Source organism: Petromyzon marinus, chromosome 20 (genome assembly GCF_048934315.1).
Source record: "Petromyzon marinus isolate PM22_M1 ecotype Great Lakes invasive population chromosome 20, UKy_Petmar_22M1.pri1.0, whole genome shotgun sequence".
Taxonomy (NCBI): domain Eukaryota; kingdom Metazoa; phylum Chordata; class Hyperoartia; order Petromyzontiformes; family Petromyzontidae; genus Petromyzon; species Petromyzon marinus.
Window position 1 is genome coordinate 10,689,294 of NC_133686.1, and position 24,356 is coordinate 10,713,649.

The 24,356-nt window shown below is 47.1% G+C and overlaps 2 protein-coding genes across 4 annotated transcripts in view; both read right to left on the minus strand.

The window, feature by feature from the left end:
* LOC116944105 (terminal nucleotidyltransferase 4A) overlaps positions 1-1,905 on the minus strand; it is a 40,180-nt gene extending 38,275 nt beyond the window's left edge. The window contains exon 1 of one of the 3 annotated variants that reach the window (XM_032957529.2): positions 992-1,905. In XM_032957529.2, the coding sequence (XP_032813420.2) occupies positions 992-1,557 (566 nt within the window). In that variant the 5' untranslated portion in view covers positions 1,558-1,905. The remainder of the gene's footprint in view (positions 1-991) is intronic. The other 2 variants (XM_032957528.2, XM_076068322.1) reach the window with 2 other exon arrangements.
* A 6,679-nt stretch (positions 1,906-8,584) lies between these two features.
* LOC116944104 (ubiquitin-conjugating enzyme E2Q-like protein 1) overlaps positions 8,585-24,356 on the minus strand; it is a 33,356-nt gene continuing 17,584 nt past the window's right edge. The window contains exon 3 of the mRNA XM_032957527.2: positions 8,585-14,410. Within this exon, the coding sequence (XP_032813418.1) occupies positions 14,279-14,410 (132 nt within the window). The 3' untranslated portion in view covers positions 8,585-14,278. The remainder of the gene's footprint in view (positions 14,411-24,356) is intronic.

Consider the following 24,356-nt stretch of genomic DNA (forward strand, 5'->3'; position numbering starts at 1 on the left):
TTATTTAGAATTGCCCTGGGAGCTAAGAAGCTCTTGAATCGGGTTCAGAATTATTGGGTGATGGTAATTGTTTCTTAGGAAGTACTGTAGTAATGCACGAACGTCGTCGTACTTGACGGTGGTACTAATGCTCGGGGGGGTTAGTAGTTCCGGCAACAGCAGTTAGTCGCGGGCAATTCTTTGTGGTGGAAGTAGTTGATATCGATTGTAAGGGAGACTTGGAAATTATTTGCGGTGGCATTGGTTAGCGCCTAACGGTAGTGGTAGATAGCAGTGAAATTGGCATTATATCAGCGTTAGTGGTGGTGGCAGTGATTGATAGCGAGGGTATTCATGTGAGTGGTTGCTAAAACCTCATCAGTGGCGAGTTCGACTGCAAATGCTACCGCTCATACTGTTGCTGTACAGCACCTGTCTGCAGTCCTCGAAAAACACGCACTAAACAAGCATGCATACACACAAACAAAACGCCACATCCAACACACATCACGGCATGCACAATAATTCTAGATCTAGTCATAACCACACAGACACTACACACACACACGACAAAAACACAAACGCACGCATCAGCATCCATTCACCACCAACGGAACGGTGATATCCCCACAGCGCGTGTGCCAGGCTAGATGCACTTTTGAAACAAGGCCAACGGTGGCAATTTCAATGGCAGGTCACGGGACAGAACCATCGATGCGCTTGTTACAGGTTAACCGACAGACAACTGACGGATACAAAGACAGACATTGTCACGGCGTTTTGTGCCAGGCTAGGTGCGCTTTTTGAAGCCACGCCGACTGTGGCAATCTCAACGACAGGCCACGGGACAGACCCATCCACGTGCTTGTTGAAGGTTAACCGACAGACAACCGACACGAAGCCGCCACAGCGCTCGTGCCAGGCTAGGTGCACACGTTGGACACGCAACTGCAGACGCTCAACAACAACAGCAGCAGCACCGCAACCCCCCTCCCCACCCCCCAAGACGCACCCGCGCACGCCGTCGCTGTAGGCCCTCCGCTTCCACGGGGTGCACTCGCAGTAGGCGCTGCCCGCCAGGATGCGCGCGTTCATGCCGTACGTGCTCGCCCGGTTCTCCCGCGCGGCCCCGGCAGCAGCGGCCGCCGCTGCGCATCCCCAGGCGCCGCCGCCACCGCCACGGCACTCGCCGCCCTGCGACGACCCCGAACCAAAGCCGGCGGTCACGATCGCGGGGCCTCCCGGTCCCGCCTCGCCGCCCGGGGCGAAGCCGTTACGAGCGGGAGGCGGCAGCAGCAGCGGTGGCGGCGGCGGCGGCGTGGCAGAGGGAGCGGGAGGCGCGGAGAGGGGAGGCAGCGAGAGAGGCAGCGAGAGAGGCGCGGCGGTCACGTCCCCCGCGAGCCCGAGGCCTCCACTCGCCGCCGACATCGCCCCCGCCAGGGCTGGAGCGGCTCCAGGCGAGGCCGGGGAGTGCGGGGCCGCGGCCGGGCCGCCCTGCGTGCTCTCCCACACGTGCATCCACAGAGTGCTGGCGGGGCCCAGCTGCTCCGGCTGAATCCACGAGATGCGCGGGTCCATGATGATGCTGATCGGGAGGTCGGGCGGGCGGGGCGGGGAGAGGAGCGGCGGGGGAGGTGGGGGGGGAACAACTCGGACTCGGCTCGAACCGTCGTGGCTCGCCCGCGCCTTTGCCGCTCCCTCCCGCCGCAGATCGGACGAGGCGAGGCGCGAGACGACGACCCAACGAGCTGGCGCGCGCCGCTTTGACCCGTGCCCCTGCTGTTTGCTCCTAGGCGCGTCGCGGTGCTCGCTGGTGGTGCTGATGATGATGGCGCGGGTGGGAGGAGGAGAACGGCAGCATCGACGGCCCTCTCGCGGTGACGTGCGCGGCCAGCGTGATGACGTTTTATAGCGGTGACCTGCGTGGTGACGTAAAAAACGCACACGGCCCGTTCGTGCGTTGCTCGTGAACGTTCGTCGGCGCGGTGACGGAGGGAGTTCTGCGCGATGACGCTCGCGGGTGCGTCTGCGTGGTGACGTCATTTATCAGAAACGTTTCGCGTGATGTAATACGCACGGGAGGGGCGGGGCGTGGTGACGTCCGCTCGTCAGAAAGCCCGGCGTGGTGACGTCAGACGCACCAGCGAGCCGGCTGTTGTGGGTGACGACTGGTGGGGGTCAAGGGAGAATGTTGTCCAAAGTTGTTGTTGTTTAGATAAACAACAGATAAACAACAACTGTTTGGATAAACAACAACTGTATGGATAAACAACAACTTGATAATCGATGGCAAGAACGGGCAGCAGAGATTTCTGTTGTTGTCAAATGGTAATGAAGGCCAGGGAATGTTCGAATGACTTCACAGAGAAGACTGCGTAATATCCATAATAACGGGATTTTTATTATTGTTGTGTTAGATCGCGTAAATATATAAACGCGTTGTTAAGCGACAAAGTTGGGGGCTTTAGGGGTTGCGAGCAACACAAAGCAACTGAAATGTCACGCGTGTGTACGTAACCAACCGTGCTATTCGGAGGTGCTGAGTTGAAGGGGAAGGACAGACACATTTAACACATTTAACACACTCAAAGCGCCACAAAGTTTGCGACGACACCGAAGTTGGGATTCCAAGGTTCTCATTAGCAGCCTCCCCCCAAAAAATATATATATTCGCTGTGGCGAATCCCAGTGGTGAATTTGCCCTGGGCCACGAATCTTAAACCGAAGATCCACGTAAGGGCGAAGCGCGCCCCACTACCCCTGTAGCGAATGTCTTTAATCGAATGTCTTTAATCGAATGTCTTTAATCGTAATTGTATATGATAGACTGGAGGAATCCGATGAGCTATGAAGATTTGGGGGTTTTTTTCACAAATGTTCCATTTAACTTGGCGATGTCCAGCGTGCAACACCCGACGTGTTTGCACGCTAGCCACAAGCTCATAGACGGACGTTTGTTAAATAGAATAAGTAAGCCGGTGGTTGTCAATAATGCAAAAAAAAATAGCTTTGGTTATTTTAATATGGGGCCATACATTTAGTACGTACGCATTGAGGGGGGGGGGGGGTTAACCCAAATGTGTACGCTTGTGTATGAAGGGGTCTCCTGACAATGTATGTACACATACATTGTGAAGCCACGATAATTATAATTAGTCTACATTGGCCTTCAAATGAGCCACAGTTCAGTGTCTTCAGCTGTCAGACAACAAGTACTAGCTGCAGCTATCACGCAGCTCAGCAAAATAAGTGGCTAAGGGTACGCGACTTAATTACTTAATGCAGCCGACGGTGTACTATCTAATAATAGGGGTTTTCCCCCTTTTTTCTGGCAACAAAACTGAAACTTTTTTTTTACAAGGATTCATGTCTGCATTAACCACAATACCTGCAGTCAAAATGCAAAAACAAACTATGATAATATATGTCGCATTGTCCTTGAAACTGATTGGTCCACACCAAGGGACGGCTTTCTTTTGAGCCTCGACCCAATTGGTGCTCGACCAGATGACGCCAAAAAAAACTGGACCAATCAGTTTCAAGGACAATGCCACATATATTATCATAGTGTGTTTTTTGTTTGCAATTTGACTGCAGGTATTGTGGTTAATGCAGACATGAATCCTTGTAAAAAAAAAGGTTTCAGTTTTGTTGCCAGAAAAAAAGGGGAAAACCCCTATTGTTACATTTTGGTACTGGCAAAGGAGGTCTAATGGTGTACTATCTGTTTGCTTAAACACGTTAATATTATTGACAGAGTTTTTTGCGGACCTACTCAATGGATGGCCCCGAAGGCCTCAGTTAAAAGAGACGGTGGGAGGGCATTCCAGACGGGGGGAGACAGGTGGGTGACAGCTTTGAGTAACATCATCCAGCAGTGGATTGAGCATGAGGGAGGGAAGGGGGGGGGCTTCATGTCTGCGTGACGTCACGAACGGTCCAAGGAACGTTTCCCTTACGACGTCGATTGACGACGTAGGCGCCCTTCAAACGCTATGACGTCGTTCGACAGCTTTAAACTCTATGACGCCATCACGCGGCGGGTTTGACTGTCGTCGGAGAGGCGAGCCTAGCGGTGACGTCGCGCGGTCACGTGCGGATGACTCGGCCGTGACAAGGCGGGGCGGGGGTGGTGGGGGAGTGGAGAAGCCCCACCCCGCCCCTGCGCGAGCGTCACTGAACGGGGCGGGGACATCTGGTGTGACGTCACTTGATGGACGGGAATAATTTGAAAGAGGCTGCGTGACAGGGCTGGGTGGATTGGATGCGTGGTGGCGGGTGGTGGCGGGTTTAACGACACATTTGTATTTACGCGATCTAACACCCCCCCACCCCCCCAAAAAAAACATTATTATGGACGAGGTGGATGAGTCACGTGACAGGTAATAACCATGTATTTTTGTTGAACTTCTTTCGCACTGTACGTGGCCAACCGTGCTCATCGGAGGCCAACGAACAAAAGCATCCTCACAATCCATGGGCAGGTGGCCCGTCGGTGTCCACTGCACATTTCGTCGTTTCTGTCCTCTTGTGCCAATATGCTCAAGTTAGTGCCACGTCTTTGTGGCGTCACATTTTCTTGTGTCGTCAAGCCTGTCAGAATCAGAATATTTATTTATACTGCAGGAATCCGATGAAGTATAAATATATTTTTCACAGTTGTCCACTAGAGGCGGTTTAGAACGTTACAACAACAAACAGTACATAAACACGATAAAAGTGGGGCTTGACCTATTTACAACTATAAACATAATTTTTTTTATTTTACCAGGTAAGGGCCCACTGAGCTGTTAGTTATTTTTCAGATGCGACCTGGCCACAAATGATTGCTCAACGAGGTGGCTTACCATGTGGAAATGTACAGCAGCCAAACATTCTCAACGCATGTTTCTAAGTGTGGATTTGAAAAAAAACAAGAGGACGAGGAGAAAAATCCACGTGACCACGGGAAGAAAGAGATGTAAACTCCAATTATACAGTCGGTGTCAGGGTCAGGGTTCAGTTATTTTGGTATAGCCCTGTGAGCCATTCGACTCTTGAATCGGGTGCAACCACAACAAACAAAACAAAAAACAAAAACACGAACAAGAAAAACATCTTAAAGTGACTATGCGTTGACTGTGCAAAACAGAAAATCCATGGGGGGGAAAAAAAACAGCAAAAATATTCCTGAAAAAAGCACCGTACACCAACGCTGTGTGCAAAAAAAAAATCCCAGTGGTCGGGATCGAACCCACGAACCTCCTGTATGCCTGGCGAGGCAGTTAACATCTCCTAGCCACCGTGGCACCCGTGACGGTGCGTGACACAATGCACACATGGCAGGTGAGGCACTTGTCGGTGACGTCATGGCGATAAGTTCGAAGTGAAGATGGTGCGGGTTACGGGAATGGAAGTGACGCGGGCTGCTGCGACAACACGATGTAACACAATAATTTTTGTTCCTGGGCAGTTAAGTGTTATTTCGTAATTGCTTGAGCCTAAAAAGTATATAAAATGGCTACTATTCCCCACAAACTTTGCTTTTGTGACCAGGGCAGTGATATTTAGCATATATTTTCAATGAGAAAACTGGCGAATTTGTGTATTTTTGTTCATATAAAGTCAGAAAAAAACATATGAATCAAAATTAACATGTATTTATACTAAGGTAATACGAAAATGAGGCATAATCAATTAGGAAACAACACTTACTACCCAGGAACAACACAAATTGTTACACTGTAATCAGATGACCCCCCACCCCCTCGCCTTGGCTAACGTTTCCATATCACAACAGCGACCTTCAACTGCATTTCACAGAAGAACAATCACGTGTTTAAAAAAATCACAGCCCTCTACGTCCATAGGAAAAAAAACTAAACTATTTTCTTTTTCACCAGGTCAGGCGCACTGAGCCTGACCTGGTGAACTATTTCTTAGAAGCGACCTGACCACAAATGACAGCTCAGCAAAGAGACGCATCACGTGGACACTTATATCAGCAAAATAGTCTCAACGCAGTCTTTTGAAATACGTGGTCAACCATGTTTAGTGTCGAACTGTGTCGTTGGCCGACTGGTTTTGCATCGCATTATTTTTTCTAAGGTTTGTTGAGTTCGCGTCTCCCATCTTCTTGCTGTATTTGCCTCCGTGCAGTTTGCCGTTCTCGGTGTGCTCTCTGTGTGTGTGTGATGTCCCTCTGTGTGTGATGTCCCTCTGTGTGTGATGTCCCTCTGTGTGTGATGTCCCTCTGTGTGTGATGTCCCTCTGTGTGTGATGTCCCTCTGTGTGTGATGTCCCTCTGTGTGTTCCCTCGCTGTGTGTTTTGCCCCATTTTCGCCTGATGACGAGCGCTTGTGTTGCGTTCGAAACGTCGTGAATTTTATTGTATTTCTACACACGTGACTTTACCGAAGGAGCCAATGAGTACGGTGATTCCTGCAGTCACGAAAGCTTCAATTCTAGATTACTCTCAACGCATGTTGATTTCTAAACGTGGAGGGGAAAACCGGAGGACCCGGAGAAAAAAAATCCACGCGGCCACCGGGAGATCATGCGAACTCCAAATATACAGGAGGCGTCAGTCGGGTTTGAACCCACGACCTCTTGTATACCAGGCGAGATAGTTAATATCTCGCCACCCTGGCACCCATCACCAGCAGTTCCTGAAGAACTTCGCCGTGGTCCCCTATTTTATACTTGGGTCACCATCAACATTCATTTGAGCAGTCGTGAGACAACTCAAGTCAACATCAACATTCATTTGAGCAGTCGTGAGACAGCTACAGAAACCCGCGGACCTGTTCCGTCCGCATTGCTGTGGCTACTGTTGTTGTAATGACAGCATTATTTGTTTTGTGGTGATGCGCGTGTATCTTTAGCGAGGTATAACCTCACAGTTTTGGTGCAGGCAGGTCGTAGAGAAAGATGAAATATGGGCGGGGGGAGGGGAAACTACGTCCATATTAACATATATAAACGACATTGTATTTAATGTTTCAGACTAAATAAAGTAGTTTCGCAAAGGGCATGTGCTCGTCATGGGAAGAATTAGCCCGTACGTTAACCGTCAGTGAAGACGTGAGATGGATGTAGTGAATGAGCCCGGTACCAGATGTATGCCGAATGGCTCACAGGGCTACACCTAATAAATGAACTGAACTGAATGTTGAACTATTTAATTCAATTGTCGGTGCCACCGAAGGCTGTCGCAACTTTTGTAGCTCCAATTTTTTTTGGCGGAGACGCAACGTTGAATTACGTGATAACCATACATGCATCGGTCCGACTCGAGTTCTGCTAACGCAGGTGGCACCCATTTCCGCCGGGCCCCGTGTGGATCATTACGCAAGTGTCTGGCTCTATAAGGCCAGCTGTGAAGCAGTTTAGCTGCTTTAAATTAATGGGGATGCTCAGGCATACTCTTTGGTTCTTTCGGTAAAGTCGCGTAGGTATGAAATAAAATAAATCACGACGTTTCGGGCGCAACACAAGCGTCCGTCATCAGGTGGGAAAGCATGGTCTGCTGCTGAGGCAGACTGCTTTAAATGGTTTTAAATGGGTGTAGCCAAAGGATCATAAAGACGTCGAGGAGGCCGCTCTCCTACCTTACAGTCACACGCTAATTAATCACATTAACATCACTAGCCCCGGCCACTTCTTTATGACCCCTGAGCTACAGCCATTTCAAACCTTTTAACAAACAGCCTGTCTCAGCAGCAGACCATGCTTTCCCACCTGATGACGGACGCTTGTGTGGCGCCCGCAACGTCGTGATTTATTGTCCATCTACGTGACCTTACCAAAAGAACCAAGGAGTATGGATCCCTGCAGCCACGAAAGCTTCAAATCAAGAATACTCGTGCATGTTTTTTTTCTTCTCTGTTAATGTGATAAATGTGTTTTTCTCTGTTCAATAAAGGGGCATAGCAGCAGACTTGGCCCCATGCCTGCTGCCGTGTGCCTTGCCCGCGTGTGCATGCAGGGTCAGTTTCTCTTTCCAATTATTAGACTGAAATTAACGTAAAAACCACCCACTCGACTGGCTTTGAACACGCCTGCATTCCCAGATTAAACAATGCAAGAGTATTCTTTGGTTCTTTCGGTAAAGTCACGTATATAGAAAAATAATAATAAAAATAACGTGAATGAAAATAACTTTTAAAAATACTGGAGCCTGGTTCTTAATCGGAGACTGTTGCAAGTTTTGTGAGTGGACTGGCAGTCTATAATGTAGACTGTTGCAATGGTTATTCAGCTGGGTGAGTACTGGCAGTCTATAATGTAGACAACCTCGTTGAGTGGACTGGCAGTCTATGTAGACTGTAGCCTGAAAAATAATAAAAAAAGCCACTACGTTTCGATCGCAACACAATCGGTCGTCAACAGGAAAAGTGGGATGTTTTTTTTTCAGGCTAGTCTACATTATAGACTGCCAGTACACTCACTCCGATTAAGAACCAGGCTACAGGATTTTTTAAAATTATTTTTTATTCACTTTATATATTTTTTTTATATCTACGTGACTTTCCCGAAAGAACCAAAGACTATGAATTCCTGCAGTCACGAAAGTTTTAAGTAAAGATTTAATGCAAGAATAAGCAATAATCCAAACAGGCTCTGCTCGTGATAAAAGACCTTTATTTAAAACATCCTCTGTGGCAATGAAATAACACACGATGCGGGCACACACACACACGTGCGTTCCCAAGTTCGATATGCAGCATGTAAATCCATGGATGCAGCCAAGAGGGAGACACGACACAAAGACAGGACGACTCGAAGCACTACGGTCGCAGGGGAGACGCGTTCGCCACCATCACAGCATCAAAGCAATGTGTCCATAATATACATATATATGTATAGGCTGCCTCTTTAAACGTCTTTCGGCAAAAACGACTGTGGTGTGGACAAAAAACGTGGCAGCGATCCGATCAATTTTTTGTAACTTTTTTAATATATTATTTTTTTTAAATCGTTTTTTATATATTTTTTTTACATTTCTTGGCGTCACACATTAGGCAGGCAAGTTACACGTACAAATAACACTTACTAGTTACAATGCAACTTAATGACAATTAAAAAGAAATAATACCTAGCCACTAAGCTCCATACAAATGGCACTTTGTATTTTATCCGACAGCAGTAAGTGCCTTAAATTTGTCAAGTTGTTGGATAGATAAGATTTGCTTAGTCGAGTTATGTTTTTTTTATAACTATCATAACTATATTCGTTTAGATATTTCCGTATTAATGGCTTATGGGGACCATTCATAAGCCAGGACGGTTTATGGGCAAAATTCTGAGCCAGTAATTATGAGAAACTGGGTTTGAATCCACATTTCCCACCTGGATTTAAACCAGGACTTCAATTGTCGATTTCAAAACAAGATTCTGAAGTGTTGTGATATCTAATCATTGCACATATGTGCAGCATATATACGGCTCCAGTTTAATTCAACTTCGTCTTCAACAAGGCATATTGTATATCATGACATGGACTGCACTTTGTGATGGGTTACTCTGCTGTAGGTAGCGGGACAGAGAATTAACAAACAAAGCTCTACTTCATATAATTAAGATAAAGTTTGTTTGAAAAAATATTACCAATATTTCAAGACAACCGGGTGGGATAGGTGGACTAAGGGTGGCCAGGTGGTGTATGACGTTCATAATGGCTGCGTCTGAGCAGTGAGCCAGCACCACTAAGACTCTGGATGGAATTCGGGCAGTCGTCATTAAACCAGGTCCTCCAGTGTAGCGAGGCAGATGGTCTTAGTCTGGTTACCAAAAACTGCAGAAGTAATCCACTTAAACATAATTTGGGTTTCTCACTTTACTACTCTGTATTTGCCCCAGCCCAGCAAGACTGCTTTACATTTCACAAATATACTACATGACCGCTAGGTGGTGAGCCATTTTCTTCCCCGTGACTTAAAGGAGTGCTATCGTCTCGTGTTGGGTCTGCGAGGCCTATGCAAGCGACGGCAGTTGTAGCGTCATCTTCCAGAGCTGTTCCCTGACGAAACAATGTTCTACTGTCTGGAGGGGTTCCAGATGGACGGTTTTTTTGCCGCATTAAATTACTGAGAGCACAATTGGGTTGTAATCGTTGGCACATGTACACCACGCCTCCGACGCTGCAACATATATTAGCACTGTTGCACAACTCATTTTACAGGGAGCAGCCTTGAATTAAAAATACAACTTATACGGTAGAAAAAATAATAGATCACCACGTTTCGACCGCCACACAAGCAATCATCTTCAGGTGGGACGATTACTTGTGTGGCGATCGAAACGTCGTGATCTATGATTTTTTTTTTACCTACGCGACTTTACCGAAAGAACCAAAGAGTATGGATTCCTGCAGTCACGAAAGCTTCAAATCAAAATTATACGGTAGAACTCTTATCCGCGACAACTATTTCAAATTGCAATAGCTGTAGGGGCTCAAAAAGTCCTATTTTCAGCTCTCCTATTTTTATTTGTGCGATTCCCCCCCCCCCTCCCCGTCCTGCGTAAAGTATTGGCTTCCAATAATGTGCAAATGTTTTGCGAACCAAATCCGTCATGTCTGTCCCCCACGTCACTGAAGATAAGAGGATCTTTCCTGTAATGCACGATGGAGGGTGTGTGTGTGTGTTACAGGAATCGTGAGCAATATGACACTAGAGGGTTTAAAACAAAATGTTGGTGCCCTCAAAGAGCACGTAAAGATTTGTTTTTACTTGTGACATAGCAACACCCAGAACACCTGCCCAAGATACATATTTGAATATAAGTTCGGTCAATTTTTCAGACAAGACGCATGGAACAAATTATTTTTTTTTGAATTTGTTACAGAAAGCCAAACTCCATTATCTTCTATCCTTCCATATCATAAACCACAGTTCAGACACGCTGATACATAGAAGCAATCATAAAAAAAACAATCAGCATTGTTTCAACCACTCCTTTCCATGGCATTTAATATCGTCTCTGCGATAGGAGAGTCTGTAGTGAGACCAAAGCCATACTGACTGGGAAAGCAGCTGTCTGTGTAGCTTTCATCGGTATCCATGGGAGTAACTGCGCACAACACAAGGAATAAATAATAAAATAAATGTGACTTTTTTTTGTTACTTAAAACTTTCGTGACTGCAGGACTTCATATCCTTTGGTTCTTTCGGTAAAGTCACGTAGATAGAAAATGAAAATAAACAAAAAAAACTCCACGACCTTTTGATCGCAACACAAGCGGTCGTCAGCAGGAAAAGGGGGGTTAAGCCTGCAAAGGCAAACTCCTCATATCTCTACCCCCTCTCTCTCTCCCTTATCTCTACCCCCTCTCTCTCTCTCTCCCCTTTTGTCTTTTCCTACATTAACATGAGCTGCCCCGCTCATGCTGCTGACACACTTGGACTACGCCCATCTGTAAACCTTTATAAACAGTTTGGCTTGGGAAGCTAACCCCCCTTTTTCCTGATGACGACCGCTTGTGTTGCAATCGAAAGGTCGTGGGTTTTTTTGTTGTATATTTTTATTTTCTATCTGCGTGACTTTACCGAAAGAACCAAAGAATATGAAAACTCAATGTAACCTTTTGCCATTAACAATATTGCCATCTGCCAGTGTTAGACTGAAAACGTGATATTAATAATTATTCCCTAATTAATCCAGGAAAGGCTCCGAGTCTTAAGAGTGTCCTGCATTTTTGCATGTTTGGCCATATTTTCTAACGAGTGCTTTGAAAGGGAACGGAAGTGCCAGGAAACACGCACCAGCCAGAAACGTGCGTTTTCGAGAGGATGACGCATGCAATCTGCACAGATCCACCAACCCTGCCCTTCAACAACTGCATCATGGCTGTGCGCCACTGCGCAAATTAACATTGTAAGAATATTTCCTTTTTTTATCCAGGAGAGCCACACACTTTGTTTTTCATTAGGGTCCCGATGCATTTTTTTTGTATTTTAAGATATTTTCAAACAATTAAGGAGTCTTCATACAAGCGGAAGGAACCCGTAGCAACCGGGAGACAACCCAAGCGCATAAGGGAGAGGGGGGGGCAACACCATCCCCCGTACAGATGGAAACTGATGGCAATTCGTCCACTTGCTGTACTGCCTTCTTCTGGCGAGCCAGGGTATGGCTCTTCAATCCCCATGGGAAGGGAGTTTCACAATCCACCAACCCTTGCTGCCTACACACTGTTGGATTACAGGCGTGCACCACAACCGCCTGGGATCTAGAGTTGACGATACGTTAGAGAGTCACTTAAACGAGTGGAACCTACGCTCGTTGAGGCAGACAATGACGACAAGGGGGAACCGAGTCAGCACCACACACGAGCTGTGTTGGCTTTCAGGGCTGCCCCCTGTTGAATATAACCGTTCATTAACCGAGAACATTTCTGTTAAAATGGCAGACATGTAGGGATATTCGGGGTGGCTCAGAGACCTAATTTTCTGTTTCATGATACCGGGGTTACTGATTATGGTCTCATGATCAGAACGCTCGCTCACACAGACTCGATGGGTTCGAATCCCACCACAGGTGCCAGGTGATTTACTGGAATGTTTTCTTGCAGGCAATTGATGAACATAGCCATTTACTATGATATGGATGCTTAAAAAGCACCCGTGTGGATTTAATGTATACGCTTCATCTGTGACAATGCTCAAACAAAGCCACGCTTAAATATGTTCTGCACCTAAACTGCAAAAAGTCACTTCCCACATGCAACTACAATTAACCAGGAACTCTCTAGCAAAAGTGGTAATGAATCCGTGGGCTTTTACCCTAGCTAATGAAAGGACAATGCATTGAGAGTGGATCGATGCACACTGTCTACGATGCTACTTTGAATGAAACGGCTCTCGTTTGTATAGACGTACGATAGCAACATCCCCTCCAGCCAACCGTGACACGCAACATCATCATCTGACGTCATATTGTAACAGTATATGCAGCTGAAAATTTCACCCAGCTTGGGTATCACAGATTGTATCGAATAAGAAGTCTTCTGCACATCTGAATAGTGGCTATTGGGTATTGGTATTGAGATCCAATCAAAATTGACAGCTTATTACTATGGATTCTGCAGTTGTGCAATACTTTTAATATAGTCATGTAATTCAATGTTACATTCGTATTAATTATAGACCGTGTTGCTTACATCTCTATATAAAACGTACAGATAAACTATTTACAACCTTAAAACAACAGCCATCGCTATAATATACTCCGACTTTTCTTTTGCCTCAAATGTGGCGTGCAAATTGGATCAAAATAAATATTCTGGCAAATTCACTCTGTAGGTCAGAGCATATCACGAGGGATAACATATCTTCCCACCAAAACAAGCCTGACTTGGGCAAATGTCATACAATAAATTACACGCTTAAAAAAAAGGATGTCTGTAAGGGTCACAGTCACCGAAATAGACATAACGGTCAGTGACGACAATGTGCGTCGCGTGAGAATTGCCATCGTAGTGTTTTAACTAGTTAATTAGCTTTTGTTTTGCTTTACCCCACGGAAATATTGCACTTTCCTGGGCTCTGATCAGAGGCATCTTGACCTCTGCTGCCATTTTAAGTTCAGTTTCCATGACAACACAAACCTCCACAGTTCTGATTGGCTAGGAAAATGCACGTGACTAAAACAATCACTTCCTTTCAATTTAAATTCAAGCTTCGAAAACGCACTGGGACCTTTTGAAAGACCAAACCCACTTGACAAATGCAAGGCAAAACAATGCAACGACAAAAAACCTCACAAGATTTATGTGGCATATGGACAACCTCCATCCACTTTCGTAGATACCTATTCGATCTCCTTAAACAGCACGTTTTCATTGTAACTTCCATTCCAACGGCTCAATTGGCACTTCTAGCCGTGCAGCTTGCTGTGAGGATCATTGCATTACAAGGTGCAACGGAATGCCGACGAAGCCACTTTGTTGCCGTGGAATGCCGAGGGTCACCCTTACCAGTGAACGCAATTGCACGCGAGCAACAACCTCTCAAAAAAAATGTGCACAAAAGTGAACGTCGGACAGTCGAGACATCAAACGGAGCGGGGGATTTGCACATTTTCACCTAACAGCTCCCCCCCCCCCCAGTAGAATTTCTTCTCTCCTCGCAATTTCACAAACGGGCCCAGGCAATGGCAATCGGCTGAATAACTGATGCACGTGTAGCCTCCGCCGAACCAAGGATTAAAAAGAGAACGACCACTGGGTAGACACGAGGGTGGGGACTTTCAGGACAGAGGTGGGGCGACGGCCGGGGAGGTTTGGGGGAGGAGATGCGGGGGGGGGGGGGTGTCGAACTCATCCCTCCGAAGACGGCGGCGTCACCCAGCCATATTTTTCATGAGTTTTCACCAGGCTCTTGAACGTCGCCTCCGCCTCTTTCCTCGTGAACGCCTTCTTGGCCTTGCTCGCTTTTCTGCAGATCCTTCCCTGCAACCAGACAGGGCGTGAGACGCGGCGAGACAGAATGTTAGCTCAGGTCATGTGGTCGAGGTCAAGGTTTTTTCCCTCCTCCGAAACCATCGTTGAGGTTGCACACGTCTTCACCTTGGGGCCCGGAGCCAGTGGTGGGAAGTCCGCATCCTCGTGGCAGAGAACAGTCTAGCCATAGAATGACCATTGTACAGACATCTCAAACAGTGGTATGCATTGCATTGCTGAGAATGCGTCTACATTGGTGGGCATGGGGTTATGCTGAGAGACTGACTGGTTTGAGAAGCTAGTGGGATTGTGCAGCACCCGTCGTTTGAAGAGGGAACGCTTCCGAAAAAAAACATCGCCTGCTGAGCTGGAGCGATCCAATCAGGTAGTGTGCGGGTACGAGATGGATTGTTACATCGTAGGACTGAGGGATGGTGACAGGTAGACGAGGCCTTCATCCAGCAGTGGATTGACCCATGGCTGATGAAGATAACGTGTCTTTCGGTTTAAGCCTGCATGTGGGTCTCTTCTAAAAGCAAGTATAGGTTACTACGAGTGGTGATTATATGGAGAGGAGAGAGTGGCCCCTTGCCATGTGGGATTCTAGCACTGGTTCAGGGCAGTAACACAGCAGGCATCACCCCACAGCCGATTGACTGGGGAAAACACTGTGACCTTTTGAACGTTACTCGATATAGCTCTCGATGGCGTACGATGCTTCTTATGCACAGCACGCCGGACCTAAGAAAGGTCAGCATCCCCCCCCCCCCCCCCCCCCCCCCGTTCAAACACGCATGGGGCAGCACTTGCTGCCATTGGCAGCACCGAGCGAGAAGTGGACATTCCACACTCCAATGGCAGAGGGCAGTCTATACTAGGCCGAACACTGTTGATGTCCATAACAAAGCTGGCAAGTTCAGCGTTTGAAAGCGAGCGAACCTTTCCGTTCGCAAGCCGGAGCGCTTCAGCCGCATTGCCGTCCGGCCAGACGCAACGGCCGATTTAACGAGCATTCACGATGCAGCCGCCTGCCCCCCGCAACCACCGACAGCCACCCAGGAGTCACCTTCAGCTCTTGATTTTTTTAAGTTAATTCGGCGTAGCGCGTTTTGCTTTGGCGAAGGCTGCGTCAGCTTCGCTCCACCGCCGGCCGCGCCGGAAAATCGGCCGACTCGGGTTCTACCTTCCACTTGCACGCACGCGGGGCTCGTTTGACGCACGCGAATGAATAATTTACGCGTTTCCATGCAACGCGTGCTACGGTCAGCTCCGGCGTGTGTCTTTGCCCACCCCGTGTGGCCCGTAACATAATAGCGCGCAAAACATGCTGGGGCGGGGGGGGGGTTGGAATTTGCTCACAAGAGCGCGTTACAATACCGAGCGGGGCACGTTACACACGCTGCAGGCCACGCAAAATCCACCCAATAACGGAACACACCGTACGGGCCACACGTGCGGTGGTGCTGGAGGGGAGACGCCGGTTCAGATTTCGGGTCGGAATGTTGACTGTCGTGCGTGTGTGTGTGTGTTTGAAGAACACACTGCGATTAATTCACACTTGAGCGCAAACATCGTTACACAGCCCCATCATCCCTCGGAGATCATTAAAAAATGATTAACCACCGTGCAGGAAGCTAAGCTTGGCGCAGACTACATGATGGTTCTGTTGGCAACAGCTGGGCTTGAGCAGGGCACTATGGTGAGAGAGGATGATGATGGATGATAACGGAGGGGGGCAGACAAGGAACGGAACAGGATGCGTCCGTGAGGACGGCAGTTCATGTGCAGGTGCTGAGCGCATTGTTACATCACAGGATGAGAATTTCGGGAGTTAGGGGAGGCCCTTCATGCAACAGTGGATTGATCGTGGCTGCCGATGATGACGATGGTTATGCCAGCTTCCAGGAGCAGTTCTTTCCAACTCGGGGCCCCAATTTAAAACTCTGTCACAGGGAGAGCGGCGGGGAATAAGTGGCACAATTTATACCCGTCACGGCAAATCGCCCCGTGTTTGACCTCTCCCCGACAGACCGCCATTTGAAAATTGGGAGCTAAAAGCCAATCCAGGAGAGGTGGAGAGCATCACGTGGCGAGCATTGTGACATCACAGCGGCTCGAGGCACCATTTAATTACATTACTTTCCCGTATTTTAACACAGTACCAAAAACACAGAAGTGGAGGAATGATGCAATGGGCCAGGGCAACTCACTATGAAGCCAGTGATCCGAGTTCAATTCTCGGCCATGGTTAACATCAATTGGCACGTGATACGTGAACCAGTCCTCAGTGGGCCCCCCTTCACCACCCTGCAATGACCAGCATAGTGAAGTATGGTCAAACAAACGTTATGACCGACGAGGCATGGGGAGGCCTTCATCCAGCAAACAAAGGGCTCACTTTTTTTCTCAAACGATTCCAGTGCAGTGCATTGCACAAGCAACTAAAGCAAAAGCCATCAATGAGATTCATTACGCGAGCACTTAACTTGTCAGGCAAGATCGACAGTCGGCAGCAATTCCGTAGGGCGTCGCAGACAACCACAACAGTTGGTCCTACGGCCAGACTGGGCCCCAACCATAGGAATGGGGAATTTCCAGCAAAACTACCAACAGAGATGATGATTACTGGCCCCACAATTGATTTGCGATTTTAGACTTGACTTGCCATGAGGGTGTGGAGCTCAAAGAATTTGACAGCGGGGTCAGGTTGACTGTACAGTAAAGCGGAGTTCCGGTGACCACAGATGAGAAGTACATGGTGTCATGCGCGTATGCTGAATGACATATCGAAACGCAATAGTTCACATCACCGAGTGTTGGAGAGTGATGTGGCACACGCTGTAAATCGAACGACGCGCACTCCAGCGCAGTCTTCGAGACAGGCTGCTCCCTTCACCTGATGAAGGCCGCTTGTGTTGTGGCCGAAACGTCGTGATTTTTGTTGTTTTATTTTTTTACCTACGTGACTTTACCGAATAGAACCAAAGAGTATGGAGACTTGCAGTCACGAAAGCTTCAAATCTAGAATTGACGCGCAATGAACCCGGCGACCCGACTACAGTCCTCGGCAGCTGTTAACATCAGTGGCAAGTGACATGTGAAGCAAGTAACTCTGAAATTGGGACTACGCAGTTCCAATGAAATCATTAAAAACAACTTCTAGTAATCAGAATCGGATTACTTTTAATTAAGTACGTAATCCTCCCAACTGGCCACAGACAGAGATCGTAACAACCTTGCCATGGGTTCGATCCAGACCCTAAGGTCTGTATCTTTGGAGTTTGTATGTTCTCCCTGTGGCCGCATGGATTATTTTCCGAGTCCTCCGGTTTTTCCCTCAACATTTAGAAACATGTGTTTCAGAGTATTTGGCTGCTAGAAATGTCCACGTCAATTGTTGGCTAGGTCGCTTCCAAAAAAGAGCTATGTCGCTCAGGTGGGCCTTAGCTGGAGAAATAAAAAAAAATAGTTTTAATAGTTTTGTACGCACCGGAGCATTAAACGTTGCACGTTTACTGTGAGGATTCATAACCGCCCCAACAATGCACTCAAAAACATCAACAAATGCAGTTTTGGCTCTGACCACCAGGTGGTTCTTCATCCACATTGAAACGGCTTGCGCCGAGCGTGCGCGACAACACAGCAGCGGTTTCGCAACACAGTACACGGCATTCCCTGCGAGAAGAATGGACACGTGGGGGGGAGGGGCTCATCTCCGTTGGTGGCTCAGAGCCAGTGCTAACAATTCCACTTTTTATGGTAGGGGTCAGTTTGATGATGATGATGACGATGATGGTGGTGGGGGGAGGTCAGCCTGCCCATAGGATGACCAATGTCGATTTCTCTAAAAGTGGAACCTATTTGATTAAACCCATACATTTGTTATGTTTTTTTTTTACTAAAAAAAACAAAGATCCCCCAGTATAGCCTTAACAGACTGTTGGGGCAAGTACTGTAAGCGAGTACCTATGAAGGCCGGAACGGTACACGAGGGGGTGGGTGGCCAGCACCACGCCCAGCCGCCTTTGTCTCCCTAGTGGCGATGTTTACACACCGCACCAGGTACTCATTTGAGGCCGAGTCAATCTAGGGGAGGCCCAGGACCGGTTCTGATAATCGTCACTGCTGTTGGCTGTGAGCGGGAATTGAACTGGGGTGGCTGGGTTCGTAGTGCAGCGCTACACTACCGCTCCTCACACGCTCACACACACTCACGCACACACGTGCGTTCCGTTATCGTGAATTGTGGCATTTAGTCGACCCCAAACTAAATTTCAAGTCGCAACCTTCCAACTGCGAGTTTACTGCTCAAACCACAGTGCCACGCCACCCAGACCGGACAGATTGCCAGCGTACGCAACACCTACTGTGGTGTTCATTATTTCGTTAACACTGCAAACCTTTATTTCCCAAAATATCTTGACGATTGGAGACTTGGTCATCAGTCATGATCTACCCACCAACTTCTGGATGAAGAAATTCCCAAGCTGTAGCCATCCCTCATGGTGTCTCGCTGTAATGATGTGAAAATATTTACTCTCCGGCGATTGATAAGTCTTTCACGCGAGTAGTTGAATGGTGGCCAATATTATGGATAGCAGTGGTGTGCCGTATAATTAATCACCACGCACCCCCCCCTTGTGAGAGAATCAATGACGGTAATCACTGTGATTCAGGGGTTGTGGTTCTACTCCAGGTTGGGGTGAACCCATCGCTATTTCTATCTCGTGGTTGTAGGAGTCACGTGAATCTATGACATGCAACATATACAAATCAATACCGCATTAGGTATACAAAATAATGTACTGTAGAGACAAACTCTTCCACAATTCAAGTAAATGTAGAGTAGTCGTGCGAGGATAGCGATCGATAATAATCAGTGCATGTCCCCGGTTCAAGAGCGCACACAGTCACCTGTTTAAAGAGTAACCAACTTAGAAGAGAAGGTTCACGTAGAAGACGACCTGATGATGCAGGAAGTGATAAGATGGAAACTGGGACTATTTGGACACATGCAGAATGAACAACAAGAGCGAACTAAAAAGCGTGGTGGTGTTGTTGTTTGGAAAACAATTTGAAGGAGCCGGAAAGAGGATGTCCTGAACAGAGGATGGCTTGACAACGACGACATCACAAGAGATTGGTGCCAGAGAGATGTGGCACCACTTGAGCATATTGGCACGAGACGGAGGAAAGTGGAAACAAATGGCGAAATGTGCAGTGGACACCTACGGGCTACCTGCCCACATGGACCGTGATGTTGATGATGCGATGACGATGATGCTGTTGTTGTTGTCGATGATGAAACATGAACGGAGCGCGGGGGCGGCGCCAATCTCCACCGGCGGCTTTGAAGCCAACAGTGGAGGGAATTCCACATTCGTATGGCATGGGCCAGTTTTGCCCATAAACCGTCTGTTGACTTCCCACAGAGTGGTGCGTGCTCCGTCCTGGGCAGCGGTAGAACGGCTCAGCGCTTTGGAAATGAGCGCGCAGCCAACCGGAGCCACTTGCTACGATTACGCTCACGTATTGTTTTGTTTATAATCACAACTCAACGCGAGGCCGATACAATGCGCAGGACACGGAACGAAAGGCGGCGGGGGGGGGGGGGAACGACGGAAATTCCGCGAACAGCAGCCCCGAGTTCGACGTGACAGGGCCCTCGTGAAGGGGGAGAACCGGAGGCTCACTGCCCCATCCAGGTGGCTTCCACGAGAGCGGGGACATGAAGGATTATATGGGGAGGGGTGGAGGGGTAAAGGGGGAAGGCAAGGGGGTGGGGGGGAAAGGGACGGGGGGGGGGGTAAGGGGGGTAGAAAGGGGTAAGGGGGGACAAGGGGGGGGGCAAGGGGGGGGGGACAAGGGGGGGGCAAGGGGGAAGGGAGACCGGGACGGGGGGGTGAGTGACATTGTGATATTTAATTTGAAGCCGATGGTAGCGCTGTGATTATGCAGAGAACAAACGTATTCATGCTCTTCCCTTCATTGCTCCAATGCCTTCTCATTGCCATACATTCACTCTCGTTGCAGAGCACGACCTATACCCCTGCCCCTTCTTTTATTGTTGTCATGTACAGTACCGCGTTGCGCATTCGTTGGCAGCTATAATAGCAAAGCATTCCTGAAATCGCGATCAATATATACGAGTCACACGGCCTCTCCCCTGTTCAAACCGAGCGATGAACGGCCGACAATATAATCCTTCATTTGCCGTCCTGTTTCAGAGGTGGAAATTCCACATTCAGATAATGGGAGCGGGTCTCACCACAGAACAATCACTGCTGACGACGTGGACCGTACACGGGAGTGATTTTCAGCACATTGGTTCAAACAAAAAAGGTATGAGATCATGATTTTAACTTGTAAGGGTTCCGAATAACCGTTTGTGTCATGTATTAATGTATATAATTGTGCGTGCAACTAGGAAACCAATTCTGAGGATGATCCATGCCTGCAACTTCTGGCAGTTAACCAGCATTTATTTAAGCGTGCCTGACTGTCGATGCGACGCTGTACGTCGAAACGGTCCAGAATTTGCATATATTGAACCAATGCTGCATAAGATTATGCACTCCCCAGCAGGCCTATTGGTAGACGTGAGGTGTTACGTTATTTTCTTACGCGGAGGAAAAGATGGAATGGAGGGGATATGTGGTCTTATATTTTTTTTGTTATTGTGGGTTGAGAGCGCTTTACATTATGATCCCGGCTGGCTAAAACACATTAAGTCATTAAAAAACAATGCAGTGTAGTAAGATGTCTTCCGCCCGTGAAGAAGAAATTATCTCCACCGACTGCGTCGGAACATTCTGCACCAAAGTGCTTTTTTTAAATTTCCATTCCAGTACATTTATTTATGTATTCTACAGAATTGAGCCTTTTTCACTTGCCCTCCGCCCAGACTCAAATTTCAAACACATGGAGCACAGTAGGCACGTTTAAAAAAAAAACAAATCAAAGTCAATTTTAATGTCAATGTCATCGGATCATCACAGTCAAAGCCACAAATGCCAAACCTCTCACTACATTCTTTTTTTCTGCCAGGCCCCTTTCCTTGGCTCTACCACAGTCAACATTTGGCCTCCTCCAAGGTCCAATCTCTTAAGATCGCAAGACGCGATGGCAATTCTCCGGCAAATCGCTGCCGTGAAGAAACCTTCACCGACAAATAGGCGCTTCGTCCGTTTCCCATTAGTATTCTCGAACGAAACTCCCGTCACTTTATGCCATTGCCTTACAGGCCAAAGCTGCTCATATGAAATGCCTTGTTGGTGAATGCTGCCTGGGGCAATTGCCCTAAAAAAATTGCCCAAATGTATAATGACTTTCACAGTCCCATCTTCCCCTTTGGTTGCCAAACTGTGGGTGGCACTCCAACTGCGCGTCTCGGTCACCTTCTCCTTCCACCCGGCCCACGTGCCCCATCCGTTGCCGCCTCCTCTTGCCGATTACATCTACAGGAGTTAGATTGTGTACGTATAAATGGGTCGTTAAGCCACCACCGCCCGACAGCCAATTAGTGAGGTTTGTCTCTTTTTCACGGTAATTCATAAGCTTCATGTCGTATTTGATTAGCATTAAGTGACTTCACGCGATGTATTAGTTTAATTGTGTTTGGTATGACCTTTGAATCTCTGCATATTTTGCGGAATGCCAGTGAAGACATCAGTTTCATCCGCTTGATGGGGAATTTCTCCAGTTTTCTGACACTAACCAATCCATTTATGGCTTCCTCACCACCCACTTATATTCAAAGGCTTCTTCTCTGGTCACCCATTGCGATTCATCATCATAATTGAAACACCTTTGGTCAATCTACTGATGGACGAGGGCCACGCCACACCGTGTCTGCTTTGGAGGTTGTTTGATCGAACTTCAGAAAGCTGGTCTCTCTGTTCGGCTATTACTTGCCACTGATGTCAGCCGTGGCCAGGAATCCAAGTCGGGTTTGTAGGGTTCACACAGCGCACGGTCCTAACTCCATCCTGGCACATATTATTATTCTACACGTTATTCTTGAGAGAATTATGCTACGGTTAAAACCACACGTTTGTTACGTCTTATTACCACACTCACACGCGTATCCTCCGTTATCGTGCAATGTGGCATTTAATTTAGAAGGTTAATTGTCGCATTATGATTCAACACGGCTTGGCACAGGTGTACGTGCAACATTAATTTCTATTTATACGGCCGCAGGAACGTCTCGTTCAAGTGAACATGATAACCAGGTCAGTATGTTTACGTGATAGGCCTCTTTCAAACAACATCAATTATCATTAAATGCTTGATAATGCAGAAGTAGGCTGCAACATGAGACCAATTGATTCATTAGCAGTGATAACAATCATGAGGATGTAAATTCAATTCCTGGACAGAGTTGAATCATCACCAATATTACAGCAGCTCCATCTTCAATTCATTATCATTTAGCGGTACCATTACAATGATTACCATGACTAAATTCACGATCCAAATTTGTATTGCCATCGTTATCATTTGTTGATATCATTATCATCATTATCATCTCCATCATAAGTCAACTATCCGAACAATGGCGGAGCCAGGATTGTTCAGGTAGGAGGGGGGGCCAGTAATGAAAAATGATAGGAGTTGTTAGTAAGTAAGGAGTTGTTAGTAAGTAAGGAGTTGTTAGCAAGTAAGGAGTTGTTAGCAAATAAGGAGTTGTTAGCAAGTAAGGAGTTGTTAGCAAGTAAGGAGTTGTTAGCAAGTAAGGAGTTGTTAGCAAGTAAGGAGTTGTTAGCAAGTAAGGAGTTGTTAGCAAGTAAGGAGTTGTTAGTAAGTAAGGAGTTGTTAGCAAATAAGGAGTTGTTAGCAAGTAAGGAGTTGTTAGCAAGTAAGGAGTTGTTAGCAAGTAAGGAGTTGTTAGCAAGTAAGGAGTTGTTAGCAAGTAAGGAGTTGTTAGCAAGTAAGGAGTTGTTAGCAAGTAAGGAGTTGTTAGTAAGTAAGGAGTTGTTAGTAAGTAAGGAGTTGTTAGTAAGTAAGGAGTTGTTAGTAAGTAAGGAGTTGTAAGTGAGTAAGGAGTTGTTAGTGAGTAAGGAGTTGTTAGTGAGTAAGGAGTTGTTAGTAAGTAAGGAGTTGTTAGTAAGTAAGGAGTTGTTAGCAAGTAAGGAGTTGTTAGTAAGTAAGGAGTTGTTAGTAAGTAAGGAGTTGTTAGCAAGTAAGGAGTTGTTAGTAAGTAAGGAGTTGTTAGTAACTAATGAGTTGTTAGTAAGTAAGGAGTTGTTAGTGAGTAAGGAGTTGTTAGTAAGTAAGGAGTTGTTAGTAAGTAAGGAGTTGTTAGCAAGTAAGGAGTTGTTAGTAAGTAAGGAGTTGTTAGCAAGTAAGGAGTTGTTAGTAAGTAAGGAGTTGTTAGTAACTAATGAGTTGTAAGTGAGTAAGGAGTTGTTAGTGAGTAAGGAGTTGTTAGTAAGTAAGGAGTTGTTAGTAAGTAAGGAGTTGTTAGCAAGTAAGGAGTTGTTAGTAAGTAAGGAGTTGTTAGTAAGTAAGGAGTTGTTAGTAAGTAAGGAGTTGTTAGTAAGTAAGGAGTTGTTAGTAAGTAAGGACTTGTCCCTTGATTTTTATTGGGCGCGTGTGCGGCGATGGCACAGCCATCGATCGAGAGTCGAATTCGAACCGCGTTGTGTGATCGGCATCGTGCTCACTGAAGGTGTCGATGCCTTCAGGGAAGTCGTGGACTGTATACACAACTGCGTACAATTCTGAGAGTCACTTGTAACCGCTTTGCCGTTACTTATTGCCAATTATGGACTCGGACTATTGTCCTATCACCTCATAGAGTCACTGGCACGTAATAATATGCTACACAATGGCAGTGGGGGTCGCAAAATGCCGATTTATTACTAATAAACCCCAATGATCCGATCGAAATTAGGGATTTCGATTGGATCATTGGGGGTGCACGTGCCACCCCCCCCCCCCCCCCCCACTA